The 21,475-nt window shown below is 41.6% G+C and overlaps 1 protein-coding gene across 5 annotated transcripts in view; it reads right to left on the bottom strand.

Annotated features, from left to right (window-relative positions):
* CD96 (CD96 molecule) overlaps positions 1–5,917 on the bottom strand; it is an 88,909-nt gene extending 82,992 nt beyond the window's left edge. For 3 of the 5 annotated variants that reach the window (XM_025873968.2, XM_025873961.2, XM_025873973.1), the window contains exons 1-2: positions 5,737–5,916; positions 3,454–3,807 (exon numbers count right to left, since the gene is read on the bottom strand). In XM_025873968.2, the coding sequence (XP_025729753.1) occupies positions 3,454–3,807; positions 5,737–5,797 (415 nt within the window). In that variant the 5' untranslated portion in view covers positions 5,798–5,916. Of the gene's footprint in view, positions 1–3,453; positions 3,808–5,736 lie in introns of all 5 variants that reach the window. The other 2 variants (XM_073893167.1, XM_025873955.1) reach the window with 2 other exon arrangements.
* Positions 5,918–21,475: the final 15,558 nt, after the last annotated feature.

The following is a 21,475-nucleotide window of genomic DNA, read 5'->3' as shown; positions in this document are numbered from 1 at the left end:
TTGCTGGAGTGGTGGGGGGTGGGAGGGATGGGGTGGCTGGGTGAGAGACATTGGGGAGGGTATGTGCTATGGTGAGCGCTGTGAATTGCGCAAGACTGTTGAATAACAGATCTGTACCTCTAAAACAAATAATACAATATATATTAAAAAAAAAAGATAGTAGGAGGTCAAGAATGAAGGGGGGGAAATCGGAGGAGGAGATGAACCATGAGAGACTATGGACTCTGAGAAACAAACTGAGGGTTCTAGAGGGGAGGGGGTGGAGGGATAGGTTAGCCTGCTGATGGGTATTAAAGAGGGCACGTATTGAATGGAGCACTGGGTGTTATGCACAAACAATGAATCATGGAACACTACGTCAAAAACTAACGATGTAATGTATGGTGATTAACATAACATAATAATAAAAAAATGTTAAATACATCAAAAATCATACAGTCTCAGGCACTCATATAAGAAAAGAAAATCCAGGAAATCTGGATTAAATACGGCAACTAAGGGCTTAACTCAGAAAACTGCTTTTCTTGGGATAACTTGAAAGCTTGGAAACCCTGTCAGGTGAAAATGAAAAAGAAGCAAATGCCCAACTGTTTATTGTAATTTCTACCCTCATCCACAGCTTCAGAGCACTAGCTCACACAAAGGAACAAAATATTGTGAAAAGAGTACAGAATCCATTCTCAGGCCTTCCAGGAACATGAGGACAGAATTTAGACATACACTGTTTTGTGAACAGACGGAAGAGAATGGCTCAGAAGACAACATAAAGGAGACAAGAGGTCCCAATGCCTGTGGTCCTTCAGATTTTCATATTTAAATTCTTCTACACCATCTCAATTTGCTTTTGTTCACGTGCTTCGTAAGTGTTTACACTTCGTGTGTGCTTTGCTTACCCAACTAGCTTGTGAACACGAAGACTTCCAGGGATGTACAAGGGAAATGGCACAAGTGAGAGAAGAAGTGAGTGAAGATCAAAGGAATACCGGGGGAGAAGATGTGTCATTGGTGGGGATGTGACAGGGCTTTTGACTGGCAATTGCCTCATCTGAGTTAAGTGTCTACCCTTTCACTCTCTACCAGGCTTACACTTTTGGTCACTCTGTAATGACTTTGTACTCAGTACACAATATCACAGCTATTTCTTTAACATTGAGGCCATTCCCCCCCCCCCCAATCTGGTCCAGCTGACCAACAGCAAAGAAGACTGGGAAATTTCCAACCACAAAGCGGGTAGACATGGCTTCTGCCTCTACAGAAATTTGCAGTTTTTAGTAGCTACAAATTTGGCTTCTTTGAGTTGCCCTTTATTTTAAGAAATATGCGTTCCTTAAAGGCAATACCACTCTCCTTTCAGGGTAACATACTACTGCTTCTCCAGTGCTGTCCTCATGTTGAGCTATCCCATATCCCTTATTTCCTATAGGGTACATCAATCCATGTTGCCAATTCTTGACAGGGTGGGCTTTAGATCCTCAGAGATGCAATAGTACAGTTTATAGATTTAGGCAGAAGGTACAAAATCTTTATCTAAAGCCAAGGTCAATGTGTACTTGTGCTAATGTATGTTCAATGTTCCATTGGGTTCTATATTAGGCAAATACAAAAAGAGAGGGAGGAGGACCCCTTTTAAATAAGAACTGATAAATGAGTTCACTCATTATTGTTACTACTCTTCTTAATGAAAACTACCCTTTTCCAAACTCTGACTCTCTGGCAGGAACTATGCTAAGTGCTTTACACAAATTATCCCATTTAATCATCAAAATAATGGTACCTGTAAAGTCGGTACTATAATTATCCATATTTGTTATATAAGAAAAAAAAGGCTTAGAGACTTGAAATAACTTGACAACAGAGCCAACACTCAAATCCAGGCTACCTGACTCCAAAGTATGTGTAGCGAAGCATTGTTCTGCACAGGTCTCCTTATTTCTCTTCATTCAACCCCACCCCATGCCATCCCCACTTTGAACTCAAGTGTTTCTTTTTTTCCTGGAAAACAGCAATGGGAATAGGGCATCGTAAAGTAGTGGTGGAGGAGCTCCTGGTTTCCAGGTGGACTGTTCCAACACCATGGTCTTATCTCTTGATAAGAAATGGAGATGAGGTAATAAATCCATCCCTGTTGCCTGTCCTGGGCAGTTCCGTGCTCAGGCCTCTTTTAGCACAGCCTTCATGAGTAAATTTTTTGTTGTTTTTCTCCTACATTACCAGCCCACTTTGCCCCTGCATTAAAAAACATTTCATTTCCAGTGCATTTTCCATTTGTTGGCTTTCATTTTCATTCTTTTCCATTAGTATAAATGGAAATCATTTACTGTAGGACCAACTAATTTAGGGTAGGCATTATTATCATCATTTTCCAGAAGGGCTCAGAGAATGTACATGACAGGCCCTAGGTGAAATTTATTTCTGGCCAGAAAGGAGCTAGAACTTAAGCCTAGGATTCCTGCCTCCAAATGCAGCTCTCCAAGGCACATATGTGTGAATGCTACATGTCCAGCAGCCTCCTTGGTACCTTTGCCTGCCCAATACTAAATATGCCATATATCCAAAGCTACTTGCATATATCCCTCCACAAACCTGCTCTGCTCCCTCTGCCTTCAGTGAATGGCACCTCCTCCCATGTCACCTTAATTTTTTTTCTCCCCTTCACTCATACTACCATTGTCCTATATCCATTCTATTAGCAAGTCATGCCTATGTTATGCCCGAAGCATTCAATTTGTCATTTCTTTCCATGTCTACCCAAATTACCACTCTGTCTCCTCTGGGCTACTGGAACTGTCTCCTAGCTCGTGCCCACCTTTTCCCTCCTGCCCATTTTTGTTCCATTCTCCTACTGAAGCTGGCATGATCTTTTTCTGACACAAGTACAACTGGGCTATAAATTTCGTGCCATCCTTTTGTTGTGAACACTTCAATGTCTTCCTACGGCTCTTAGATAAAAAGCAAACCTTCAAATATGGCTGACAAGATCTGACACAATCTGGTCCTTGCCATGTCTCCCACCTCCTCCCTTCACCTCTGTGCCACAGCCTGCTGGCATTGTCCCATGTCCTCAAACACAACAAAGCCCCTCTCACAAGCTCTTCCCTCTCCCTGGATCACTCACAAACCTCCCAGCTCCTAAATGGTGTTAATGTCTATCCCTTCTTCAGACCTCCGCTCAGGTGTTACCTTCTCAGGGTCAGTTTCCCTGACCTCTACTACATGCTCTTTCACAAGACCATTTCCACTTATCCTTACCACTTATCACTGTTGCACTTTTACATTTATTTGTGGAATTATTTGATTAATTCCTGTTTTTCTTTCCAGGCAATACCTCTTTCTACTCAACCTCTGTGTACTTAGCACCATGTCTAGCACATGGTTGGCTCAAAATACATATCTGTCAAATGACTGAAAGCTGAATGAAAGGGTGTGCTCCTTTCCCTCTATAGTTATGCTTACCATCTGTCTGAATGAGTAGGTTGTAGATTTTAGTCTGAACACCCTCCGGATACAGAGTAAAGCCACACTCATACTTCCCAGTGAGTGAGGAAGACACGTTCTTTAAGTGCAGAGTCCACGTTGACACATTTCTGGAAGTTTCTGTGAAAGTCACCAGTGACTCACAGGGACCGCCATTAGCACAGTGCAAGCCATACTGTGGATGATAAAGGGCAATCAGATCCAACTTATCAGTGACCTTGGACCACTGCATCTGCACCAAGAAGCCTTTCTTCCATGTTTGACAGGTCAGGTTGACATCAGAGCCAGGGAAAGCATAGATGTCTTCTGTATTGGATATTTTTTCCCATACTCCTGAAAAGGAAGGACATAAGCCATGAGTTTACATGATTCATGTGGGATGACTCTTATTGAAAAACCTTGGTCACTTTGGTGAGGTGAGGGAGCAACTGAGGAACTTTCTCTCTGGCTGCCTTATGTGTGGGAGGGAGCCTGTGCACAGTCTCAATAGAGAAGCAGAGACTCAGTACAAATGAGGAGGCATTTGCTTAAGGACACTAGAGAGATATTTCTCTCTTTGTCTGTTGGGCTGTCCAAAGGATAATTTAAGTTCTCTGACTACCTGTGAATCAAATTAAGCCTATCTAGAAACTGAAGCCCACCAGCAAACTTATGATAACTATTTTTACAATGAATATAACTGACTTTTTTTTTTTGGTTTCATGAATCAACAGCTGCATATAACACACCAATAATATTTTCTGAAACAAAAAAAATAACTGATATGTGTATAGCTGTTTTTAAAAATCTATGTTCACAAGAGGTTTTTCTATAGACTATTTTACTTAATCCTCCTCACATACCACAGAATGATGTTGTCAACATTCTATCAAAGAGGAAACTGAGGCACAGCATGATTAAATGACTAGCTTCAAGTCACACCTCAGTAAAAGAACATGCACTTGGTTGCCTAAAGTCCGAGCTCTTTCTCTAACCTTCATTAACGTCCAAACTGCCTCCCAAATTGGTTGAGAAGAGTAAGAAATTTGACATTCACTATGGAGCTCAAAAAGACCTTCATGTCCATGCAGTTAGGGCTCCTGAGGGGAGGACGGGAGAAAATACCTCAGGTAGACTTTCCACTAAAGATAAACTATGGTCCCCATCGTCTATCATCAACACTTTGAACTATGAGACACAAAAGAAGAAGATTCTCTCCCATCATCTCTCTGACCACATGGTACAACGCACTTAAAATATGTTAAGCATCGAGCCTTTGACATGCCTTCAATAGTGGAGGCCTCAATTTTAGCGTTAATGGAACACTGTTCCAGGAATGATATATTATTATGACAAGTACCACTGAAGCTCACAAAAGAAAAAGATAAAAAGATGACAAGCAACGGAGAAGAAACAAGGCTCTCTAAGGTACTTGACAAATGGGAATTATTACACTTTTATGGATTCAAAAGTTTGGGTAGGCAGAGGTTAGTACAGTTTAATATCTCTCCCTGTATGCTTTCCTTCGCCTGGTAATATGCCTCTGATTCTATCCACAGCACTGGGTTCCAAAGTCTCCTTTAATTTAGAAATTCTCCTTTAAAACCTTTGTAGCTCTATCTGTAAAGCATAGTTAATTCTTAAGACACTCAGGCTTCCTGTAATTCCCCCAGGCTATGGAATGCAGAACTAATCTTTCCTCCTGCTATTTTTAAATAGGCCCTGAAGGCACCGGTTGTAAGGACCCTACTCTGTCTTCCAGGTCCATACCTACACATGCCTCATTAAAATTCAACATATGTTCAACTCCCAAAGACATTCATATCTGGAGGAGTAATGCTTGTTATATACAAAAGAAAAAGGATACTCGAGAGAGAGAAAAAGTTGAGCAAGGATCCCGCAGCACTGATGGGCTTTGTGATTTTTTTAGTATTCTGGAGTTGTTCTGACGACCATGTGGGGAGCATTTCACTTCCAAGAAGCACAATTTCCCAGTTACTCCAGAGATTCTCTTAGGAATGAAATGGGTGAAAATGTCTCAGAGCAGGGGCACAAACCACTCATTCTCTTCTCGTTTTTAGTGTTCATTAGTAATCATTTCTAGACTCTAACATCTCTCCGATAGCTGCCACTTAAATTTGTAACTGAAAACCTTAGCGACGATCTGCCTTCGGTGATCAATGTCAGCAGTAGTCACTCGCATTTTTTAAATGAACAGAGGCCACCACCCCCCCCGCCCCTAAAGCTGCCGATTTGACAAGAGAAGACAACTGGAAGCCTTACCCCTGATGAAATGTATCTGGATGATGGAACAGACAGCACAGTAGGTCCATTTTTTCTCCATTGTCTCCTGAAGGCCTTACACCAGCATCCCCATAATCACGGAAGTCAACTGATGCCTTGAAGCAAACTCCAGCTACCCTATTTGTGCAGAAAAACCCCAAACCTACTGCACGCCTGGGTCTGCTTATCACTTGGCAAGACCCCAGGAAATGAAACGTAGACAGGAAAGTAATGTGGTTCAGAGCTAAGTATAACCTTCACCAGAACGATGTTGAAATTGTTCTCTGAAATTTTGTGTATCACCTTCGTTAAAAGACTTCTCTGGATCCAAAGATTCTCTCCTTCAGGATCTCTGTGTCAGTCATGCTGCTTCTAAAATCCAAACAAAGGAAATCATGCAGAGCGATTCATAATGTGCTTCTTATACATTTCTTTTCAAGAACACGAAGTCATTTAACAGATGTGAGCTTCGAGTCTTTCATAACAGTTTTTCAGTTCACTTCTAAAATACGTTTTCTTTCCAGAATGGCTCCTGGGTGAAAGAACAAAGAATTAACACATTTAATTTTAATAAAATCTGAAAAGTAACGGAGGGTAATATCAGCTATCAAACCGAATTTTATTGTCACCCCTAATGCAGGAAAGCCCACATTTCCTGGGTGGGGGCGGGGGTGGGGTGGTGGTGATGAGAAGGGAGGGCTCCTTTTCCACCCCCTGTCTGGGCTAGGCTGGAGGTCAGGCAGGGCAATCTCCCACCCTACCAGCCAGAGGATTTTTTTTTTTTCCTGACAGCAGAAGAACTTGTCTGTGTCCCAGCCAAAAACGAGATAGAGTAAGGCTGAAATAATCTGAATCCAAAGGCAGAGAACCTCCTACCCCAGCCAGCTACCAGGCCTGTGATATCTGCCCCCTTACTTCCATTTACAGAGGACTGAGAAAGGGGTTTAGGGAAGTGACTCCTAGTATATGATGACTTCCCTGCCAGGTAAGATGCCACATACTGGTTTTCCAGCTTGAGATAAATAGCCTTCCAAACTTAAGAGAACAAGCATTAGGCTGAGGACTGCAGCATAGGGTTGATGGACAAAGAATAAAACCAAATAAATAAACGTGTTTACAGGCAACCATATGAACAATTGGTGAAACATCCCATGACCCTAATTTCACTACTACCATCAAGGCAGCAGCCAGCAAGCCTGAAGACAAACAAGAAGGCTGAGCTGTATTCCTGAGGTGGTCGTTCTTTCGGGGTCACCGGGAGATAATTCTGGCCACGTTGTCATCACGTATATTGTCATGACATCATGATATCCTGACCTATCATGCAGGTACTGATCTGTCCCTGTACGAGGACTTGGGATTGGAATAGGGATGATGCGTAAGGCATCACCTTTGCCATTTAGAAGACCAGAATTTAGCTGGGGGAACAGAGATTTGCATGTGGTGAAACAGGGGTTCCATCCTGGATGTCCAGACTACCCTCTACCCTCGACACCAGGCTACCCTCTGTGCTACCACTGTGAACACTTGCCATGACAACTGTCATACCAATTCCTCACTACAAAGCTCATGATGTTTCTTACAAAGGCCCGAAGATGGAGTTACTTATTTCCTGGCTCAGGGCTCCCCAGACCTTTAGTCCCACCCCCATCCCCACCTCCACACTTAGTTTCAGATCCCTGGGGGTGTTGGGTCAGGTGGTGTTGACAGGAAAGTTTTCAGGGAGGCAGGGGAGTGCGAAGACTTAGGCTGAAAGGAGACATCGCTGCTCTGACTGCCTTTGTCTCTTCTCTTTTACCCCTGGAAATTCTGGTAAATCACAGTGATGGAGGATAGTGGGAAATGCAGGCGAAGAGATCCTGATCAGCAGGTTGGTGTTCCCATTCCGCTGGGACACATGACAAGCCTGGGAAAGGATTTCAGTCACCCCACTCCACCTGTCCTATTAAGAGCATCTACCTACATGAAATCCATAAAAATCTAAACTTAACGAATTCTCTAAGAACAATACCTCCTCTTGAAGCAGTTAGTGGTCTCCTGTCTCCTAGTGCTTTAAACGAAAACATCTTAAAAAAAAAAATCCCTCAAATTCAGAATAAGGGAAAACATTACTTATTTTCCAGAGCTACAGACACTTGGAATCCTTGCCTTCCATTGCACTTGGGCTGCCCAAGGCATCCACGCAGGGGCTGCTGGACAAACCCTGCCCTCTCGGGGTCTGACTTAGAGCTTGGTTCATGGATTTTAGAGCTAGAAACCTCGGTGGCCCGGAGTCGTCAGATTTGACTCGTTTTCCTTTGGGTTTCACCCAGGCTCTAAGAGAAGAAAACATTTCAGATGCCCACAGAATATTAATGGAGCTCACCTGGTATCCTACAGTGGCAAGCCCCGTGCGACAAGCCCCGCTCAACAAGGCTTGCGCGACAGCCCCTCCATGGCCGCGTGCATACAGCAGGTGGCAGCAACGCCCTGCGGACCCGCACTACTCTCCCAGGTGATGGGACCTGCCCCCGTGGCTTTTCAATTCCAGTAACACTTTCTAAAGGCTCTTTGAGCGTGGGGACAGGCATTCTCTGTACTTAAAAATAACTCCTCTGTGGAAGTCTTGAAAATCTCTATTATCCTCCCTGCTCACCAAATCCCAATTGCACAGCATTTCTTCTGCCTCAGATTAGAGTCCGCGGCATATAAAGAGAAAACAGAAGCCGTCAGTTTCACACACAAAAAGAAATCTTGAACTTCTTGAATTTCAGAGGCAAATTCAATTATTTACAAAGAGAAGCAGGGGCACACATTATTTCTGTTGGAGGCAAGCCATAATTGTGTGTTTTGAGCAAACTTTTTAAATGCTTTATCTAAACACTGACCCTCAATGAGAAAAGGACATTTTCAGAAGTAGGAAGTTGAGCAAAAGGTAAACTTACTTTTGTGGTTTGCATCGAGGTTAACTCAGGTACTGATTTGTGTTGGATTTTATTCTTTAATTATTATATATAAAAATTCAAATGTGGAGTGTTATACCTTTGTACATGTTTCTCTCCCCAAATGCTTAGAAAACATGCTGTTTTAAAGAGGGCACGTACTGAATGGAGCACTGGGTGTTATGCGCAAACAATGAATCATGGAACACTACATCAAAAACTAATGATGTAATGTATGGTGATTAACATAACATAATAAAATAAAGAAAACATGCTGTTTAATGTTTCAATTAATCAAGAGATATTTATTGAGTGCCAACTCTTAAGGGATTACTGAAGAGGCGTAGTTTTAAGTGATTTTACTTATTTATTTTTGAGCGAGAGAGTGGGCATGCATGCAAGCAGAGGGAGGGCCAGAGGGAGAGACAGAGAATCTCAAGCAGACCAGAGGCCCAGTGCAGAGTCCTGCGTGGGGCTCGATCTCAGGACCCTGAGATCATGACCTGAGCCAAAATCAAGAGTCGGACGGACTGAGCCACTCAGGTGCCCCAGTTTTAGGTGATTTTAAAATGCAAATGATAAAACACAACTCTTGCTCTTATGGCACTTATTATTTTGCTCAAGAGAAACATCCATGCACACCATAAAGTAGTCAAGAAACATAAGGCACAGAACTAAATGAGTAGGTAGCCCAGGATTTTAGGAAAGGAGGAGGTGTAGGGATCAAGTCAGTGGGGAACCTAAACTTGGCTTCATATTGTAAAGGTGAGTCTGGTGGAAACCACAAGGTACATCATTTCAAGCAGAGGAAACTGTAAGAGCCATCAGTTGGAAGGCTGAAGTTCAAGGCCAACTCAGTGAGTCAGTTGTTACCATGGAACAGAGGGTTTATGGAGGTGCTTGGAGCCAGACAAAGTTGTCCAAGGGGTGAGATTAGATTATGGAGGGCTTTGAATACTGAGCTTTGGATTTTTTTCTTCATGTCAGAGAAAGTTACAGGTTTTCAACAAAAGAGTAACATATATAAAATAACATCTTAGAAAGACAAATTGGATGGACTTGTGAATAAAATAAGGTGGAGGAGAGAGAGGAGGAATACCTGTTTGGGGTCTTATATTTCCTTAAGCAGCAGAGGACAAGAGTCTACTGACTGGTTATGGCTGAGGGTGATGGGGGCATGGACATTACAAAGAAAGGGGAGGTAAGGTTTGGTGTCCAACTGGACATGGAGTCAAAATCTGCTGGAAAGTTTCATACATCAAAATGAGGAGAAAAGAAAAACTGTAGTAGATGTAAGGGCTGTAAAACCACGGAAAAGTGTCATGGATTAAGTGTAATGAGTCCCTGCTAGAAGAACCGCCCTACCCAAGGAGCAGTTGGCAAGGGATCACTGGACTTTGGATGGAAAGTGAGGTATAGCCTGTTGGGGTACAGGTAGAGGCCCTGCCTTCATGAAAATCAAGTTCCCCCTTTCGGTTTTCACTCAGATTTTATGAGATTTAAGAATTACCCTCTAATGGGAGAGAAAGAATTTCATGACACTTACAGCAGATAGCAATCTATTTTATCACCATCATTTCCACCATGCTCAATGCCATCCATTAAAGACTGATTTTAATGTAATACATTTTTCCAATGACAACATCAATATCTGTTCATTACCAGAATGCATTTATAAAAGGTTAACAAAGAAAATAAAAATCAGCTGGAATCCTAACCACCCACGGACAACCGGTACTTATATTTTGTCTTACATCTCTTTGGACTTTTACATAAATATGTGTGAATGAGGAAAATTGATTTTTACTGTGTTTACCACATGCGCTCCAGCCTGTCCCTTTTGTTTTACTTCATAATATATTGCAGACATATACACATTATAAAACAAAGATAAACTTCCTTCTTTTGAAGTAGTTGCATGGTATTTTATTGTATAGATGTACAAAACGTAATTTTTAAGTAAGATAATTATAAAACATCTACCTAATGTTTTACTTTAAGAAATAGGATTTAAAAATTCAATTGAATAATTATAGTTAGTTTGAGTATTTTTCAGTGGCAAGCTAAAATAAGGAGAGAGAAAAAGAGCATCCGACAGACAGGAGAGGGAGCTTGGTTTTGCCAAAGCCCTGGGAAGCTAATGCTAGCTCACTCATAATTAAATAATGTTGATTTTTGCAGGAATACATTTTAAAAACTATTAAGATTACTAGAATTAATATTGAATAAAAGAAATCTTTTAGATTCTAAATTTTACCCAGTTTCAAAATATTGAAATTTATTTAAAACGTTTCTTCACATGTAATGGGGGAAAAAAAAGTACCACCTGAAAAACTGAGAAGTGTTCCAATTGATTTTAGAGCTTAAAAAAAGATAGTATGGAGCCAAATCACATACTGTGATCCAAATATATTCTTAACCACATTGTGTTTTTACAACTATAGATTCACATACAGATGTTGTGTCTCTACACTTGGTGAAAACAATAGACTAAGTAACATCAACCAGGGACTGGATCTAACTTTTGCTAGTAATCTGTCCCACCAATGATTTCCTTTTAATTGGAGTTCTGAGTTTGAGAGCGAGAGCAAGAGCCAGAGCCAGTGAGTGAGAGAGGAAGGCAGACAGAGGATAGAGGCCATTTTGGTATTTCCTATTTTTTGTAATGGTGTGGTTCAAAACAACCTCAGTTAGGTAATGTTATCAGGAAATAGGAGATCGTGATGAATAGCATTTCCTGGGTAACTGAGAGCTAAATCAAATTCTTTTCTTGAGGCAAGAAGAATTGTCATGGAAAGGTTAAGTGAGAAAGAAAGTTAGTCCTCATGCTGAACATCTCTTAAAAATGTATTATTTCACATTCCTGGCTCAATGAAAACCTTGTAATAAACATTACTTCAGTTTATTTGGTGATTGAGGATCTTACAGAGACCACAGACATTCTTTTGAACTTCAGACCCCAGACTGGTCTAAGAATATAGAGGACTGTTGTGAATAAAAACATGCTCCCCTTCTCCAAAAGAAGAGGTCTAACTTTTGAAAAATTTGCCTTCTTTAGGAAGAGTCAAAAACAGAGGCATGAGCATGCCCCAACACAAAGGTTGTCTGTTTTCTGCCCAAATCTTTAGAATGTTGGAGCTAGAAGGAACTGTACTGATTATCTAGTATAGACAGAGCTCTTCATTTTACAGATGAAGAAACTGAGGCTCCAGAGGTAAGTGTCTCACCCAAGATCAAAGAGTTTGTTGTAAAGAACCCTGTACTACTTGTTACACTGAGACACTGAGTCTTCTCTTACACTCTTAAACTATTCAGTTCGGTATGCTCAACAGTTGAAACCAACCATTCTTCAAATTAAAGGGCAAACTGCCTCCAGTATCTTAACAAGTAAGAAACAATCTAGAAATCATTTGGTTTTCTTTATTCCCATTACATTTCTCTCTACTAACCTGCTCTAGTATGTCACAGAGGAAACAATAGTGAGCAATTTATGTCTGAATGTACAGATGTACACACACACACACACATATTCATCTGAGAAGTTTCTGTTTGTGTATTTGTTCGCTTGCTTGCTTTTCAATTTAATTTCCTGGAGGAATTCTGACCAACTCTCTGGGTGATACCACACAGCTTGTTTTTACATCGAAGGTATTGAGTTAACTTCACCTGGTGTTATGTAACTCAGCACTGATTTTATTTTATTGCCACTGTTCTTTCACCATTTATTATGTATTTTTCTCTTTCATTTTGCTCAGAGAAGGCACAGTAGATCTCTTATTTACTTCTCCAAACACTTTGCTTTCTCTTTGTGGCCTCTCCTCTCTCCTCAATGCACACAGCCGGCCGATGGGGAAGCTGCTCTAATTACCCAGCACCCAGCTGGGAAGGCCACATTTCTAGAACTAGATGATGATGCAAGCAAATGAACAACAAAAACACTGTGTGGAGAGTCCTCTGAAGCAAGCAGAAGATCCTCAAAGCTTTATTTTCTAAAACAAAATCATGCCTTGTCACTTTTGAGAAAGTTAGAAAAGCTTTTCTTTTCTCTTTTTCCCCCCCCCCCAAAACCAAATCATGCCTTGTTGCTTTTGAGAATGCTAGAATCTACTTGGAATTACCAGCATAGTTATAGTACCCTGGAACTTCAGAATAATCAACCCCTCATTTTATAAATAAGGCATCTGGTGCCCAGTGAAGGGAAATGGTGAACCTGAAGTCACAGAGTTATGTATACCATAAATATTGAACTCAAAGGCATGGCTTTAACTTGGGCCACTTTTTCATACAGAAACAAAGGCTAATCATATCACAAATATTGCTATTTATACAGGACCCTGAGAAAAGGATCATAAAACCAGGCTGGGTTGTCAACTGGACTCACGTCCCAGCAAAGCAATTCACCCCCACATACCAGCCTCACAGGACATGTGACTCAAATGTGTGCCTTTGGGACATAAAATTGCACAGAACAATGTATCAGAGACCTGGCACCTACTTGTAAGAGGTGCAAACCTCAAATGCCAGCTTTGTAAATGTCTGAGCTCCTCTTCCCATACATCTCTAAGGCATACAGGTGCTTGAGAGGAACTCAACCCCTCATCGTGGCTGGCCAGGCTCTGCACAAGCAACTGACCTCTAAGCCCCTGTCTCCGTCTCCTCCCTCCCAGCCTCAGAGGCCCTCACTCACCACAGTCCCTTCCCCCTTTCCTTTCTGTCCTTCAGGCTCTCTGTGTTCTTTAAACCCCAGGGTCTCTGGGTGCGCCATTTTCTCTGCTTAGTACTCTTCCACAGCCTTGTTACATGACCGGATTCTGTCATTCTGGGGTTATTCATATGCCCCTTCCGCTTCAAGGACTTTTCTGATCCCCATGACTGTGTAAGGGAGCACGCCCCTTTCCCCTCTCCATGGGTCTCTTTCACATCAACAGCCGTATTTCCCCCATGGAGCTTATTGACTATGGGAAATTAGGTTGCTTACTTTCTTGTTGGTGTATTGTCACTTTACTTTCCATTAGAATGTAAACTCTGCAGGGACAGGAATTTTGTGTATTAATCACCTCTCACACCTCACCAAACATCCCCTCGACTCACCTTTTCGTTCCAGCTCTTGTGGAAGTAACCAGCCGCTTACATATACAACCTGAAAGCACCTCTCCTCAGCTGCCCTGAATGCCCCCTCACTTTCTGACCTGGCTGTCTCTGGAGCAGAGACACAGTGCCTCATCCATTCTGATACATGAACAACCCTGAAAGTGCAAGGTAGTTAACGCCCCATGGGGCGACACATGGCCAATGAGGAGCAGAAGCTAGTGCATAAATCCCTCCTCTTCTGATGTTCAGGTGGGTGATTCTGAGGTGTGTTCTACAGGACTCCTTAGAAGGTGCCCAGAGGGACTCAGACACATCCGCCCACAGGGTAAGCTGCTTAATAGTATGCCCTTGGATTGGTTGTTCCTTTTTCCCTGCTCGACTCTTTTTAGTCCCCTATTTCTGTTCCAGAGAATAACACCGTAAAGTAGCTGTAAACAGGCTCTTATCTCATGGTGTGTGTTTGGGGGGAATGCATGCCAAGGCTGTCTCCTTATTTACTGCTCTATCTCCGGCCCCCAGAATGGTTTTGGCCACATAACAGATACTATATGAATAGTTTTGTTGTTGTTGTTGGTAAAACTCTCTTTACTAAGTAATACCATTTCCCATCAATGGGAACAATATAGCCTACTCATCTCACAATGTCTACAAAATTGCAATAGACAGATAGTCTTAAAAATAAGATATATCCTTTATTCTGATGAGTTTCTCAACAAATAGTGGGCTCCAACTACATGTCAGGCACTAGGACTATCTACAGAGACAAAGAAAAAGAACCTCTCCACTGACATCATTTTAACATTATCAAGGAGAGGGGTGACTGTGAGTATGAGCAGTTCAGGGACCCCCATTGGGTACCCCACCAATTATGACCTTTAGGTCCATTTTAAAATATAAAGGACTAAGGAAATCAGCAGCTCATAAAGGAGCAGACAATATATACCTTGACAGTCAATATAAACTTAAAGACATTTCATGGCTGACTTGCCAAATGCTCAAATGAACTATAGAAAATAAAGAAAGCCTTGTCACATGAGCCATGGAATTCAATAGCAATACTTAAGATAGAAGTGACAAACCTACCTCTACCAATGACAAAATTGTTTCCTCTGATAGCCAGAAAGCTAAGGAGTATGATGCTATAACTCTGGGGAAGTGAATATGATAAAATGTAGGTCTCTTACATATAGGCAGGTAGTATTTTAAAATATCAGAGAAGCCACAGTGTAGCTTCTGCTGGCACCAGAGGCTTAGCTCCTACTGAAGTTATTGCTTCCTGGGAGCTGCATTACTCCAGAGTTGGTAAGCCAATCTCATCCCAGGAGAAAACAAAAGGCGTGCCCAAAAGTGATAATTGAGTTGAGTTTAATATAGGGCTTATATATAAGGCATGGTAGGGTGTAGGGGAAACAAGAAGGGATAGCATAGTCCTCAGGGCTAGCAACACTAGGGAGCCATTTCCTTTCCCAGGACTGAGGGGAACTGGGAGAGGGTCACCGGAGAGAGTAACTACAGGGAAAGAGTCTCCTGACAGGAACTGTGGCGTTCAGTATAGAAATGCAGGCAAGCCTTCGCATAGGGAGCTGTGGACATAAATGTATCAACCTCACTTTCCATAGAGGGAGGAAGGAGAGTAAGATTGGAGACTTGAAGAACCAGAGGTCAAGAGAGCTCATTTACAGTCCACACAGCTTAGCCTCCTGGACCAATAAACGTGGTATATCTGGAGGAACAAAAAGGTACTATCCAGCATACCAGCTATGTGGTCCTCAGTTATTTGAACAGAAAAGGTTGTAGTAGACTTTCTTTGCTGGTGCACCTGTACCATGGCAGAACTCACTGTTAAGTGTCCAGCCTCAGAGGAGTCACCTCAGAAGCCACCAGTCAGAGAATTTGCAGCAGGGTGATGGATGAGAGCCAATTGAGGATCCTTTCCCTTCCAAGAAAGACTTAAAAAGATGTCACTTCTTTTAGTCCTGTGCAATATGAGGTTCAGTCCTATCATAAGAAAGAGCTCCCCCAATTGGCAATGCCTGCAAGAGGATCTCAGATCTCACGGAAGAAATAGTTGAAATCAGAAGAATGTGTCATTATGTTCTGCATATAGAATGACTAAGACATTGAGACTATGACCATTGTAGAGTAGGATTTAGTTCTTGATTTTAAAGATAAACAAATGATCAGCACCTTTCTACTTCAGTTCCATCACCTCTTGTCACCTCCTTGTATGTTAAGAGCATCCCCTGGGGAGACCAAATGTTAGCACTTAATAGACCTCCTCTTTTCACTTGGTCTCAACATTCCAGGGAGGACCAAGGTTCCCCTGGAGGAACAGAGGATCAACTTGAAATCTTTATCTAGGAAAATTCTTGGATTTTTCCAAGGAATTTTCTACCTCCATAATGTAGAAAAGAAGCCTGTTATGGGGGCATGAAATACTACAGATCAGGAAAATACCCCCATGACCTATTAGGAGGGGAAATGAATACTTGAGAAGAAACAAACCAGAAATGGAGAGTTCAAGGTGGGTAGCAGGACCCAGCCACAAACTATGAACTAAGAACCTTTCTCATGAGTATCTGTCAAGACATTCTGCAGCACCATGTGATGTCCATGCAGTCCTGGATCCTGACACATTGTTGTCATTAAATCCATTGGACAGAGATATTGGAGATTATGGATTTTGAATAATTTCTTATGTAAGGATTAAATGGTATATTTGTTTTCTTAGGGCCACTATAATAAATTACCGCAAAATTGGTGGCTAAAACAACAGAAATACATTCTCTCACAATTCTAGAAACAAGAAGTCCAGAATCAGGTGTCAGCAGGGTAGCTCTTCCCCTGAAGGCTCTACAGGACAATCTATTCATTAATTCTTCAGTTTCTGGGGACTGTTAGCATCACCCAGTCTGTTTCAGTCTTTACATGGCCCCCTCTCCCCCTCTCCCCATGTCATCTCCTCTTCTCTTCCTTATAAAGACATTAGTCACTGGATTTAGGGCCCACACTGTTAATTCAGGATGATCTCATCTTGAGATTTTTAACTTAATTACATCTGCGAAGACTCTTTTTTCAAATTAGGTCACATTTATAGGTACTGGAGGTTAGGACTTGCACATTTCTTTGGGGTGGGTCACCTTTCAAACCACCAAAGATATCTTGAAGCAAAATCATCTCAGATAATCAAGCATGCTCTCAGCACTGAGAAAACTGGCATCTTATAGTGGATCCTGTGGTGTGCTGACAAACTCCCTCTTCCAAGACTGAATCATGCATTTCCCCTGCTGCTGAAAGTGTTGCCTGCTAATGGCTCATAACTGAGTCATTCTCCAAGAATTTTCTTCATCTGAAGAGAGCTGCCTCTGCCAAGTTTATGCTTCCTTCCTGGGAAAAGCCCACATGTAATGAGAAGATAATGAAGGGCCGGTACAAAGGCCTGGTCTTTGCCTCAGTTCTGGACAACTCTGAAGGGTCATCCCAGCTCAAGAGCTCCCCTGTAGGACAGGCTGAGTAGTCCTCTGCTTTAACTTTATCACAAATCAACTACTCCTTCTGCCCCATCTTGCTTCCTCACTGCCTGGTAGGTGTTGTTCCTAAGAGCAGCCCCCATTACACCTCCTGCAGGCAAATCTCACCACATATGTTTCCCAGAGACCCTGACCTAAGACACATCCTGACATGAGATAAACCATAGATATTCTAAGTAGCTCAGAAGGAGTCTTTTTGGAGAACCATCTGCTCAATGGGCTGGGAGAGCCAATTGGAAGATCAAAGGAGAACTTGGGTAAAAGAAATCCTTACCCTCCATTGTGTGAGCTCATTGCTCTATTATCATCCCTGTGATCAGAAACATGAAGTAAGAAGTTAAACACAGAAAAAGGAAAAGGACAAAACATTTTTAAAAATATAACTAATATTTTTCAAAAATTATGAGGCTAAATAGATGATTAGCAGGTACCAAATATTAGTAAGACAGATCAAACCAAAATCTTGTCACATTAATAAAAATTAGAGGACACATTTTTTAAACAGAGAAGAAAAGCAAAAGGTCCTGGATGTTGAGAAGAGAGAATAAGAAAAAAAAATCTAAGAATGGAAAGATAAAAAGAATAAATGAGCTAAAAATTAAGAAGCCATTTGAGTTTATATCAATCTTGGGATAAAACAAGTTTCCAACAGTGTTCGGTCCCCTGTTGTGACAGAGGAGATCTGAGTGGTAGAGTCTTTCTCCCCAGTGGTTTATATCAAAAACAACCAACCTTTCCAAAGGTGTGGTTTCTTAATAGTGACCACTGTGGGGAAGACTATAAGTAGCATCTAGCTTGGCCTCCAGAAACTTAAAGCCTACACTCCCAGTGGATGTATTTGATAGAAATTTATCAGAAATCTTTCCACTGGAGATTGGATTGCCATGTTAGAATCACAAACCACATGTGAAAACCACACCCAGACGTGTACACAAACATAAAGAAAAATATCTGTATTAATTTGGAGCATGTGCTCTATGGTTAGATCTGCTTCAGTTCTTGGCTTTGCCATTTCCTATCACTGCCACCCTAAACAAATGCTTAACCTCTCTGAGCTGCTGTGTCCTATCATTGGGAAAATAGGGTGAGTGTGAATATTGATGACATGTAAAGCAGTTGACACCAAAGTAAACCCACTGCAAAATTAGCTATTAACACAAAGTGCCTAGTACTATTGTATTGTTTTTATAATGACAACAATAACTTTTGCCAAAACGTTAGTTTGCATTTATACCTAATTCTTTCCTTGATGAAAACAATTTGAATTTATTTTTCTCAATGTTTGTCAGCCAGTTTTAAAAGAGCTAGAGAAAAGTGATCTGTGCTCTGGTTAGTGCCATCCAACATTAACTAAAATTTCCAGCTATGTTTTAAATCCCTAATGCAGATAGCAATGCATGGAGCGAAAGGTTGGGTCAAAGAGAGTGATTTTCAGACAAAGATTTGATTTCAGAGCATGAGCAAATTAGAAAATCAGATTTTGCCTTAAGTGAGATATTGGGAAAAACAGAAAAGCGAAGGACTGTTGCAATGTCATTTTTCTAAGCAATCTTACGGATAGGGTATGGTTGGGAATTTAGAGTTTGGATTAAAACCAACTTTAGTTTTAAAATCTGGGATTCCCCAGCTATTAAATAACCTTGGTCAAGTAACAACTTCTTTGAGCCTTAGTTTTCTCACATATGAGGGTAATGACAATACCTAACTTCCAAGGTTGCTGTGAGAAGTCAGTGAGACTGCACATGTGAAAGCACTTGGTACAGAGTTTGGCCAATAGTAAAGCTAATGAAGCCACAATAATGGTAATAAAAATAAGATGCAAAGGAAGGGAGTCAAGGAAGACTTTCTAGCCACAGCTCTTCCTCAATTCAGTGATGTTGGACAGATAGGTCATTTAACTTTTCTGGGCTTGCGTTTCCTCATTAGTAAAATAGTAAACTGTTAAGATTACAGAAATGAAAATGGCCTTCTAGCTCACTGATCCAAGACGAGTCTAATGGTCATCATTAAATGACTTTTAGAGATCTCAACATTGTAGCAGTTTGCTGGGCTTGCTATTAAGCTACAAAACATAAGATATCCATGAAATATACAGAAGATGATAGACCATATAAAACATAGAAAATTACAATAAATTATATGGATGAATATCTAAGTTCTGGCAGATGCAGCCTCTAATCCCTTAATGTTTTTTTTCCTCCCCAAGGAGGCTTTTTCTCTAATTCTTAAAAATCATTGCTATAGTAAATTAATCATAGCCTGCTGTAGTGATTGGATTAATGGAAAGATCTTGCGAGGGCTTACATGAAAGCCTAAAGTAAACAGCCCCCCAATATACAGATGTACTGGTTAGGGCATAGAGACACTATAAAATCCAGTTAAAATTGAATTCATAAATCTATCTACTTAAAAAGAAACCTTCTAAACTGGAAGAGGCTGGGATCTCAGATTCTTTATCTTTTTGCTTCCTTAGCAATTTTGCTCAAATAAAATTTAAGTTTTATAAAAACCACAGATTCCATGAAAGTCTTAGGCAAGTTAGCCAATGCCCCTGCCCTAATTGCTTCCTGGAGTGGTCTTGGTTCTGGGACACTCCAGGAAGATGAATCTAGATCAGATGAATGTCTCCATCTCCATCAGACTCATTTGGGAATTTAAATCAGCCCCAGATCATTCGACAACTGAGGATTTTAAGCTAACCCCGAGGAAGTCTTTAAGCTTCCTCAGCAGAGGACGACTGTAACACCATGATAGGAAAAGACAGGTAAGAAATTCAGTCTCCATGCATCTACATGGTTCAAAATGTTTGGTATAAAAGTTCAGGGAATGATGAGTCAATATGTACTCAGAAGTGGCCAAAATGTTCTGATTTATCGTGTTTCACTTTTCCCACAAAGCAGGTGACAAAATGGGAATAAAACAAAATGAATCTATTCTTATTAGATTGGGGCCACAATTTCATATTGGGTTTAGATATTGGATTTCCTGACTGCCTCCTGTGTTGTCAGCTTATTGCTTTCAAGGGAGCCAGCAACGGCTTGGGATAACAGTGTCTAGGATACGAGACATCTTAAATGGATGACACAATTTCCCTGGGCTCTGCTGCCGGTGGAGTTCCCTAAGCAAGTTAGTGTTTATGTGTCGGTGATGTTTGGGGGCTCAGTGGAAACTAGGCAGGAATGATCCTTGCCTAGAATAATGATACCATAAAAGAAAGTGGGAACACAAAGATGAATACGCTTACTGATGATATTTACTCAGGTTCAGTATTGTCTGAGTGAGGAGCTTTGTTTCTTTGGCCTCAGAAAGACTCAAGGGTTCTTTCTGCACTGGTCCCCATTCCTTTCAGGTTGCTTCTGAGTACCCTTGCCTCTGACACAGCCATGGCTACTCCTCTCATTCCCATATCCCATCCCAAATCTCAATCCCATATCAAATCAGGTTGCTTCTGAGTACCCTTGCCTCTGACACAGCCATGGCTACTCCTCTCATTCCCATATCAAATCCCACATGCCCCTAAATCCATATGTTGTAGAGTTGGTCTTTAATATCATCTGATATAAGCTTGATCTGTCTGGCTCAAGGCCTCAGTGTGACAAAACAATAAAGCACTCTCTTCTCTTTGAGTTATACAGGAGCCTTGGTCTGGCTTTGCTTCTTAAAAACATAAGTTTTATGATAGGTCCTGAAGTTTGGTGATAGGTCGAAGATCAAGAACATTTTCCATTAATTCAAAGAAAAAAAGACAGCATCTGAGACAGGAACTGAGAAAAGAGCAGACAAACTTAGATGAGAGCAAAACCTGGAAATTTAGAATGCTTTGTTAAAACTGAAGTACCTGGGGCTAGAAGGTGTGGGTGAATGGGTGTGTGTGGCGGGGGGAGAGGTGAGGGGAGACTACACCACCTAACCAGAAGTTTCCTTCATCCCCTAGTAGCTTCATCCAGGATTGGTGGACCCCCTGGCATCAGCAGCAGACTGGTCCCTCTGCCCAGCAGTGTATGGCAGGAGGACCAAGGTCCTGCATCTGCTGCACTGGGACTCCATGCCCTGTCCCAGCAACTTTCCCATGAACTGGCTGTGTTAAGGGTCCACCTGGCTGGAATGGAACATTGGCCCTTTCCTGTCGTGATTCCCCTTGCTCAGAAGGTGGGACTGCCGGGTAACTTGTCTGGCTTCTGTGGGCAAATCCAGGGC

The sequence above is a fragment of the Callorhinus ursinus genome, unplaced genomic scaffold, assembly GCF_003265705.2.
Source record: "Callorhinus ursinus isolate GAN/ISIS: 27379988/994484 unplaced genomic scaffold, GSC_fseal_2.0 scaffold1, whole genome shotgun sequence".
NCBI lineage: Eukaryota > Metazoa > Chordata > Mammalia > Carnivora > Otariidae > Callorhinus > Callorhinus ursinus.
The sequence above is the reverse complement of the archived record's forward strand: the minus strand, read 5'-3'. Positions and strand labels throughout refer to the sequence as shown.